General features: G+C 39.3%; 1 protein-coding gene across 1 annotated transcript; it reads right to left on the minus strand.

Annotated features, from left to right (window-relative positions):
- Positions 1 to 9,564: 9,564 nt before the first annotated feature.
- On the minus strand, positions 9,565 to 10,485 carry LOC131394606 (olfactory receptor 7D4-like). The gene has a single exon (XM_058525995.1). The coding sequence runs from the start codon at positions 10,483 to 10,485 to the stop codon at positions 9,565 to 9,567; it is 921 nt and encodes a 306-aa protein (XP_058381978.1).
- Between the last annotated feature and the right edge of the window lie 239 nt (positions 10,486 to 10,724).

The raw sequence follows: 10,724 nt of genomic DNA on the forward strand, positions 1-10,724 counted from the left end.
TATACCTGAATGAGACAACCTATGTAGGAGATGTCCTTTTTGTGCGCCTGGATATTCACTAGCATCTTTGGAATGCTGGTGGTGATGAAGTAGATATTGATAAAGGAAAGGTTGGAGAGGAAGAAATACATGAGAGTGTGGAGGTAGGAGTAAGAGATGATGGCCAAGATGATGCAGAGGTTTCCAAGCACGGTGACCAGGTACATGGACAGCAATACTCCAAAGATAAGGGTTTGAAGCTCAGGATCCTCTGAGAAACCCAGCAGGTGGAATTCTGATATTTCTGTCTGGTTTCCTGCTTCCATATAGCCAGTATGTCTACCAGGGAAGAAGGCAAATGCAGTGTTCATTGTGTTCAATGAACATCCAACTGGCAACTAAGCTGTCAGCACCTCTTCATTTCACTTTTAGGCAGAAAAACTTCACCGTCTCTTGAGTCTTTCCAATGACAGTGATTCACTCAGTCAAGTGGGAGCCCATTTCCACTTTACATGTGTGTAGTCATTCAGAATTTCTTAAATTTAGCAAAAATATCTCTCTGTTTATATCCTACTCATTGGTTATAATTCCTCTATTCAAATCTATGGACCTTTCTACAGGAACCAACGCTCTGTGATGTTCTTCCCTTGAAGAATCTTGGGAGGTTTTATGGATGACTTGACGTCTACAATGTCATGGGGGCAAAGAGGTCCCTTCTGAATAAAAGCAGAGTGGTTAATAATTTTGATTTTGTTGAAAGAACTAAACAAACGAGGACTGAAAAATATCCCTTGACATTTTCTGGTGACATGAAGTCCTCTGTTGTTATTAGGACAGGCTCCAATATCCAAAGAGAGGAGCATGATCAGAAATAATCCAGGTAGAGTGGGTTGAAGAGTGAATATTGAGGAAATATAGGTTGCAAATATAAATCATGAATAAAATTTGACAAAGAAGAGGAGGAAAGTGGTAAATCATAGCCTAAAGGGAGTATTAATTATGGAAGAGTTATTTTTTTAATGGTACATAAGGGAAGACATTTAACTTCAAAGAGAATGATCATATTTAGTGCAGGCATTAGAATTCACAGGAATGCTGACTACATATTTTACAAGATGCAGTGAACACTCAAAATTAATGACAATCATAATGTGCTATATCTCCAATTTGGAGAATAAATGGATTCAGAAATCAAGAGTTTCAAGTAGAAGCAGCGCTGTCTAATATCACTCCCAGTGAGCCACTTGGAGATTTTGTGTTTCATGTCTCCACACCTCTGGTCTCTGAAAGGTTAGACGTCTTGACTCCTAAAGGGAAAACACTTCCAGAAGCATGGAAAAATCCTTTTGACTTCTGCTGACAGACACCTCAGGTCCCCCATGCCAAGAAGAGAAGTCACTAACATGGCAGGGGTAACTGACCCTTGTCATCAATGTCGTGGTGCCACCGTGGGACTGGGCATGCACTGGTACCCTGCTGTGCTCAGTCAGAGGCTGGGAGCAGCCCAGGAGCAACCTCAGTGCAAATGCAGTCGTGGTTGCAGATGACTGTCGGTCAGTTATGCTTCCACAACAGGAGATCTGAGTGGGGTGACCTTGAGTGAGGCATGTTCCTCAAACTGAGGGCAATTCTCAAAGAGGGCTGAGGGCTGTCAGATGGGTGCATTCTGTGCATCCAGAAGAATAAGCCCTTTATCCTGTAGGAGGATGTGGGCAATGCAGCACAGCATTCATTGGAATCCATTCCATGGGACGTTTAAATAGCCTTTTATTTTAATTGAGATATAATTCACATATAATCCTTTATTAGTTTCAGGTGGACAACATGATTATTTGATATTTTTATATATTGGGAAATGATGACCATAATAAATTTAGTTAACTTCCCTCATGACAGCAAGTTAAAATTGTTTTTCTTGCAATGAGAGCTTTTAAGATCTACTCTTTTAGCAACCCATTCCTCAGCCCCTCTGGCATCTACCAACCTATTCTCTGAATCTGAGTTTGGTTTTTTGCTTGTTTGTTTTTAAAACTGACTTGATCAGTATGGTGAATAATAATACACCGTGAGTCAATAATGCTTATCCCAGGAATTGAAAATGATTCAACTTAGGCAAACTATTTATGTTCATTTGTTTCATAAATATAGCAAAACAAAAGCTGACAAGTTCAATAGGAATCAAAATGTGTTTGATAATATTCAAAAGTCATTGCTGCAAATGGTGGTCTGTACGTGTGTGTGTGGAGGGCGCATATCTTCCAAATGATAAATAATATGGATATTTCAATGAGAGACAATGTTCAAATGAACATGGAAGCATTAAAAATGACAATTAATGACGTGCAAGAATTGCTGCTATGACTCATAAGTATTTATATTATTCTGATAATTCAAACAAATGCACAAGATAAAAAAGGAGACAAAAGCATTATAGAGTAATAGACTAATGTATCATTAGTAGATAAGATTTTGGAGGTAGATAGTCCTCAGATCTCTGCACGTGCAGGCCCATGTGCATCCTTCATCATCAACTACAACAAATCCCCTAGGGCTGTTGTTTTCAAATTTTAGCCATGCATAAGATGCACCTGGATGGCCTATTAAACACAAATGGCTGGGCCTGACCCAAGAATTTCTGATTTAATAGATCTGGGATGAAGGACAAAAATTTGCACATCTAAGAAGCCCCCAGGGGATGCTGGTACTGCTGGTGTGGAGACTCTTGGAGAGACACTTGTTTGTGTTCCTAGTACTGTGGTCTACCAAAAGTTTTACCTTGACTTTTTACATCTCCCCTCCCACACCACACCCTCAGCATTTACAAGGATACACTATTTCTTTCAGATGACATCATGGAAACTCCTGGTGGCCCTGTCTCTTTCTCCTGCAGTGACTTTTTCCCAGAAAGTAAAAAGAGATGCTCCAGTCGGGCAATTCATAACCCATAACTCTTGGAGGCCCAAGATGGTCTGCCTTGGGAACACTAAAAACTTATTCAAATTTTCCGGGATATTGGGGCCTGAATTCTCAGATCTCTTCATTCATAAATTGTTCTATTTTCATTCTATTCTTTAAACAATCAAGCACGCTTGGAGTAGAAGGAGAATAATAGAAATAAAACTTTCTGCCACTTCCATTCCCCTGCAGAGAGAATGGATTTCTTTCTTTCAATTATTCCTTCTTATACATTGAAACATTTGCAGTCAACAAGATCATTCTCCTGTGGATTAAAAAATTTCTTTATCTTCCTTCAAAGAAGTCTCCCAGGGCTCCTTAAGGTACTGCCCTAATTCTTACCTCCTCTTCACAGGATTTAACTTCAGAGCTAAGAGTTTCTCCCCGAGGGATGTGTTAATGTTACATGGAGCTCAATAGACTTGACCTTCAGAATCCCATTGTCACAAAAATGAAATGCATGTGAAAGGTTTCTATTTCCAGAAGGATAGTGAAGCTATTAGTGATGTTTCTGCTGAAAAATCAAGCATTTTGAAGAATGGAAATATCCTTAGAATTTATTGGGCACATGTGGTCACTGTAGACTTCAGGGAGAGCAAATGTAATGGAGGTAGAAAGACTCCAGGTGAGTTGGTTGAAGAGAGAGCGAACAGAGTGGGGATGGAATTAATAAGTATAGAACAAAATCTTCACAAGTTTGGAGTACTACCCAAAGGGGAGTATGGGTCTATAACAGAATTTCATTTTCATTGAAAGAAATGAGAATGTGGAACATTTCCATGACATTGGAGATTATAACATTGCCTGCAGATATTGGAATATACAGGATGAAGAAAAGGTCAGGGATAGCATAAGTTCTCCCCAAAGTTAGAAAGGGATAGATTTCAAAGTTTAGTTGGAAAGTTTTAAGAAGTAGTCATTAATAAAATAATTATACAAATAACTATTTAATTATCATGGTGGCTAATGTTGTGATAGATGGTATAGTGGCCAATGAGAATATACATCAGTTGGGGCATATAACTGAGAACTGAAGGTTCTGGTAGGGTTCAGCCAAGCATCAGCTTGTCTTTCTAACTTGACTCTCTCAACAGGAAATTCTCCCTCTTTCTGTATATTTACTTGACTTATACTGCTAATGGTGCAGACTGATCATCGCCAGGCCAATATATTTGACCTCTGCGATTATAGCAACAATGGGGTATTCTCTATGACCCTCACCTCAACCTTTCCAAGATTCAACTGATGTTTTGTGTTCCCTAAAATGTTGCTTTTCCTGTTGTTTCCTTCTCTTTGAAAGCTAACACTATCAACCCTGGCACCCATGGAATTGTTCTACTCCAGTGGTTCCCAGTCAGGTTGATTTTCCCCCTACAGGCCAGCTGGCAATGTCTGGACACATTTCTGGTTATCACAACTCAGTGCTGGGATCTAGTGTGTAGAGGATAGGGATCTGATAAAACCTTACCAAACACAGGACAGCCCCTCATGACAAATAATTATATAGACCAAAATGTCAATATTGTGGTGGGTTCGAAATCCTGGTAAAGACTGCAGAGAACTAAAGTCAAAATTTTTATCTAAAAGTCCTAACCATTCTTTATTATTTTATAATTATATTGACAATTTATCTGAAAAAATATCACAATATTTCTCCAATATTTTGTGCTACTTCATCTTCTTAATTGTGGTTAAATTTATATAACATTAATGTACCATTTTAGCCATTTTTGTGTAAATTTATGTACACTTGGCATTACATATATGTGGTTGAACAATCATGTCCAGCATCTATCTCTAGAATTTTTCCTTTTCCCAAACTGAAACTCTGTCCCCATTAAACGGTAACTCCCAAAGCCCCCTCCCCCAGTTCCTTGCACCCACCATTCTACTCTTTGTCTGTACAAATTTCACTACTCTTCTTCCCTTATATAAGTGGAATCATATAACATTTACCCATTTGCAATATCTCAATTTTGACATTTCAAAACCTGAATTTCTGATGTCCCCTTTCCTTCCCAAATTTGCTCTACCCACAGCCCTCACTTTCTCAATGGATGCAATTCCATTCTTTTAGTTGTTCAGGCTCCAAATTGTGGAGTCATTCTTGTCTCCTCTTTCTCTCACACCCATATCCTGACTAAGAACAAATCATGACCCAACAGACTGCTAGAATGATCTTTTAAAATCCTAAGTCAGGTCATATTACTTGACTGCTCAGAACCCTGTAAAGACTCCCCATATCACTCAGAGTAAATGAAAGCAAGAGTCCTTCAATGGCAGAGAGAGCCTTACATGATCAGATCCTGACACCTGTTCCTCTCTTCTACTGCCCCCCCCACCACTTTCTCTGCTCCAACCACGTTTCCCCCAGACAACCTCCTAGCTCAGGGTCTCTGAATTAACCTCACTTTGTGCCTGGGGCACTCTTTTCCTACATATGCACTCACCTAAGTCATTCACTGTCTCACAAATGTAAGTTTCTCAATGAGATTTATTAAGGTCATCCTTCATAACATGACAACCTGCATTCCCCACACTCCTGATCCTCTTTGTCCTGCAGAGTGGAGCCTAAAATAATGACTGACACATAGTAAATACTCATTAAATATAGGTTTGATAAATTGAATAAACATACGTGGTTCTGAAGGCACTGCCAATAACATTGTCTCTTGACCACAGATGACTGATGCAAGGTGGGAAGAGGAAGTAATTGTGTCAATTAGAATTCATTTCTGAGATTTTTTTTACACATGAGAAGCTAAAATAACCTAGTTCCTCTTTAAGTAGCGAAGCTATGAGGTGTGAGTTATAAGAGCTGTTGACTTCTGAATCTCTTTCCATGTGAGAGTTGCCAATCTGGGAAAATAAAGCTGATAACCTGAAAAGAAATCCTCACAGCATTCGAGCCTCTGTGGCCAGTGTCCAGCTGAGCCTCTGCTTGGCTATATTCAGATGAATCAGGAAATTCTCTTCTATCACTTGCCAACAAAGCAGACCTGTCTAGTGCAGCCTTACCTTTACATAAGCCAGGACCATGAGATCATCTACCCAATGAAAATCAACAGGGAGTGTAGTCACAGACCTCCAACTTCTGAGTTCAAGGTCTTATCAATCAATTGTTGGCAAATTCTAACGCACACACATCTCCTACATTAAGCTGAATAACAGCCTCCCAAAGATGTCCATGTACTATTCTCTGGAATCTGTGAATGTGTTCCCTAAGACTTCCAAAGGCATATTGTAGGTCTAATTAAATTAAAGATCTTGAGATGGGAAAATTATCCTGAATTACCTGGGTGGGCTCCATGTAATCACAAGTGTCCTTAGAAGATGAAGATAGGAGTGCTGGAGAGAGAATGGAAGATGCTAAAATCTTTAGCAGTAACTAAAGCAGTATATCTTTTATATTGTTGACTTTGAAGTTGGAGGAAGGGACCACAAGTCAATGAATGCAGGGGTCTCTAAAATTTGGAAAAGGCAAAGAAGCATATTCTTCTCTAGAGCCTCCAGAAGGTAAGCAGCTCTGCTTATACATTTTAGACTTCTGACCTCCAAATTGTAAGATAATATATTTGTGTCATTTTAAGCCACTAGACTTAAGTCAAGTTTCTTCCAAAATCTCTCCTTCTCATTGCTACTGGTGTAGGGTCCCCATCCTTTCTCTCCTGTACTACTTTCACAAACTTCCAATTGTTTCCTCTGCCTCCTATTTCTCCTACTAAGGGTAATTCTAAAGTTGTCATATTATACGTATGATTACAGCATGGCTCTGGTTCTCAAATGCTTATCAGATCCTTAGTATGTCAAATTAGACTCTCAATGGTCTGTCCTCCATCTGCATATCCAACCTGATTTCTAACATCTCAGCCATAAGCTCCATATAGCTTCCTGTTATGCCTCATTCTTGATTGTCTCTTGAATGTCACCCATACCTATACTCTAGTTAAATTTCTGCTCATTATTTTTTCCTCAACATTCAAATATATTCTTCAAATAGAAGTTTTTCCTGAATAGCAAATGTTGGCAAATGTGTGGGAACACTGGAACCTTCACGCATTCCTGGTGGGAATGTAAATTGGTGCAGCCACTTGGGAAAATAGTTTGGCAGTTTCTTAAAAATTTAAGGATAAATTTACCATATAGCCCAGTAATTGCACTCCAAGATATCTTGCCAAGAGAAATGAAAATGCATGTCTACACATAGACATGTGCACAAATATTCACACCAGCATCATTTATGATAACCCCAAACTGAGTATATCCAAATGTCCATCCGCTGGTTATTGGATAAGCAAAATGTGATATTACATACAATAGAATAGTATTCTGCAATTAAAAGGAACAAAATATTGATACATACTTCCATACGAATGAGCCACAAAAACATATGCTAAGTAGAAGAAGCTAGATACAAAAAACCACATACTGTATGATTCCGTTTATACAAAATATCTAGAAAAGACAAATTTATATGGACAGAAAGTGACAAGTGGTTTCCTACTAGGAGTGGGCATTAACTGTAATTGGGCACAAGGGAACTTTTTGAGGTGATAAACATATTCCAAAACTGGATTGCAGTAATGGTCACATAAATCTATAAATTTACTAAAATCATTGAATTTATATTATCAATGGGTTAATTATATGTATGTAAATTACACTTTAGTAAAGAAGTTAAAAAACAAATGTATAAAGAGTTTTTCCTGGAATTACTCAAGGTGAGTTGAAAACTTTCACCTTTATTTTCCACAGAATCTGTTACACACCAATTATATAATGCTCACCACTCTGTATTGCAATCGATTACATCTTTCTGGCCCCCTCTTCAATTTGTCCACAGTAGACAATAAATGTACATTGGATTAAACTTAATGGAATCAAAGTGACTTGAAGCCACATCAAATAGGTTTTTCATCTCAACAAATTATAACTTTTGAGCAATTTTGCAGTCTTTACTATGTCTCCAATAACTACTTTCCTTTTTCTCTCTTAGGTTTCTACATCCATTCATGATATGGGCTTGATACACAACAGTCTTGATCATCTATGCTAGTTTTGGTTCCCATAGAAGCAGACACTGAACCAAGGATTCATATAAAAGCGCTTTATTTGAAGGAGCAATAAACATGGATGGGAGAGAGGAGTAGTGGATACAGGGAAGAAAATACATCCAATAAAGATTGCCTAAGATCAGCTACCACTATGACTGAGCAGAGTTTTCATCCTGTGGGGAAATTCTGGAAAGTGATCCAAAATGACAACCTCAGAATTATCTCAACTAAAGTGTGAATGACGTGGCAACCGCACACTCATCCTCAAAGGCTGTCTCTGATGCGGCATAATTCTCTGTCACTTCTAGGACCACATATCGGGAAAAATAGGTTCCAGCTGGTGCTGGCCATTGGCAGTCACGCAATGGAGATGGTGAGAAGATCCCCGGGAATGTGGGAGAATGTTGACAGCATCTATGACTCCATCCTTCCCTGCAGACTCAACTCTACCAACACTCTTCTCAAATAGCGAACTAAATTCTAAACACCTTCTGCACATGTGTAACTATGATTCTTCTGTTACCTCCAGATAGTGTCAGAAAAAAAAATTAAACGATGTAAAAAAACCCTTCTGATTCAATTGTATTCATTACTACATGTTTTAGGATTTTGGAGGGTCTAATTCAAAATTGCAATCATGGGATATAAACATGAAATAAAAAAAGGAAAGGGAGGAAGGAGGGTAGGAAGGAAGGAAGAAAAGAGTGAAGGAAGGAATGAATAATGAATGGAAAGAAGGAAGGGAAAAGGTAGGAATAAAAGAAGGAAGGAAGAAAGGAAGGATGAAAGGAAGGAAGGAAGGAAAGAAGAAACGATAGAAGGAAGAATGCAAAGAAGTATCACAAAGAATGAAGCAACCTCTCTGAGTTATTCTAGTTCGTATATTACTATGAATCATCTGAAAAAAAAAAAAACAGCTTTCGAATCTACTTTCCTGCTTTGAAATTGAAAATCACATCACTGTTCTCCTAAAAGTAGGATAGCAAAGTCAGTGTCAGCTAACCAGGTCATGGTCCAACTCAATCTAAATTTCCTCTTTTGAAAAGTGGGGTGAATGAGAGAAAATATCTCAAAGAAACAGTTTCAAGATGAAGTAAAGTCAGACATGTGAAGAAACAAGCACAGTGCTGATGTGGTAAGCACTTGCTGTGGCTACTCTATCATTTTGAATCCATTTCTTCTGGAAAAAACAAGTTCCCAAACAAAGTAAGGTGAAGAACATCAACATTTGAAGGGATAATTTTGGGGGTACCATGTCAGCACTTGATATGATAAGTGGTTTAAATCTCAAGTTAGAAATCTTAAGAATTTCTCAAGAAAGCTAATCAAACATGGAACTTTCTGAACATCATATAAGCCATAAAACTCAAAAACAAATTACTGAGGAGGATGTTGAGGAGAAATTACTACAGAAAAATAAAAGTGAATACATGGGTGTTTTTGGAACTGATAAAATCAAGCATGTGTTTTAGGGGCGAGAAAGAACCAGGGGACTTAAATTCACAAAATTTGCCTTTGGGGCCAACCATATCCACTTACTTCTAAGGTCAGTGACCCATCATGGAGAAGAGTCTGCTCAGCTGAGGAGACTTTCCAAGGCCCCCTTCACATCCTTGTTCCTCAGGCTGTAGATGAAGGGGTTCAGCATGGGGGTGACCACAGTGTACATCACTGAGGCGATCGAGCTTCTGTGGGAAGAATGAGTCACAGCAGAACTGAGGTAGACCCCTAGGCCCGTCCCATAGAACAAGGAGACCACAGAAAGATGAGACCCACAGGTGGAAAATGCTTTATATTTTCCCCCTGCAGAGGAAATTCTTATTATAGAGGAGACAATCTGAGAGTAAGAGAAGAGGATTCCAGTGAAAGGAAAGACAACCACCACAGCAGTTGTCACATACATGATGATGTTATTGATGAGGGTGTCAGAGCAGGCCACCTTGAGGACCTGAACCAGTTCACAGAAGAAATGTGGGATTTCAGTGCCTATACGGAAGGTCAGCCACCTCAACAGTAGAATATGAAGCAGGGAGTCCCAGAAAATGATGAACCAAGACATCAGAACCAGGAGGACACAGAGGCGTGGGTTCATGATGACCATGTAGTGCAGGGGGTGGCAGATGGCCACAAACCGGTCACATGCCATGACAGTCAGGAGGAAATTGTCCATTCCAGCAAAAATCATAAAAAAATAGACCTGAGTGAGGCATCCTATGTAGGAGATGTCTTTCCTCTGTGCCTGGATGTTCACTAGCATCTTTGGGACGGTGGTGGAGATGAAGCAGATGTCCACAAAGGACAGGTTGGAGAGGAAGAAGTACATGGGGGTGTGGAGGTGGGAGTCAGAGCTGATGGCCAAGATGATGAGTAGATTCCCAAACACGGTGACCAGGTACATTGACAAGAACACTCCAAAGAGCAGGGGCTGCAGTTCAGGATCCTCTGAGAGACCCAGGAGGAGAAATTCTGAGACTTTTGTGTGGTTTCCAGCTTCCATGGAGCTTGTGTGTAAGAAAGTAAAAGCGAAGTTCAATGAATATCCAGCTGGCACCTCTGCTAGTCAGCACCTCTTGATTCCACCTTACGTGGACAAACTTCACCTTCTGTTGAGTCTTTCCAATGACAGTTATTCACTCAGTCAAGTTGTAGCCCAGTTCCATTTTAAATGTAATTATTAACCTTTTTAAAATTAAATTTTTCATTTCCTATTCACTGACTCAAATCATATTTAAGGCT

The sequence above is a fragment of the Diceros bicornis genome, chromosome 30, assembly GCF_020826845.1.
Source record: "Diceros bicornis minor isolate mBicDic1 chromosome 30, mDicBic1.mat.cur, whole genome shotgun sequence".
In the NCBI taxonomy this organism is placed as follows: domain Eukaryota; kingdom Metazoa; phylum Chordata; class Mammalia; order Perissodactyla; family Rhinocerotidae; genus Diceros; species Diceros bicornis.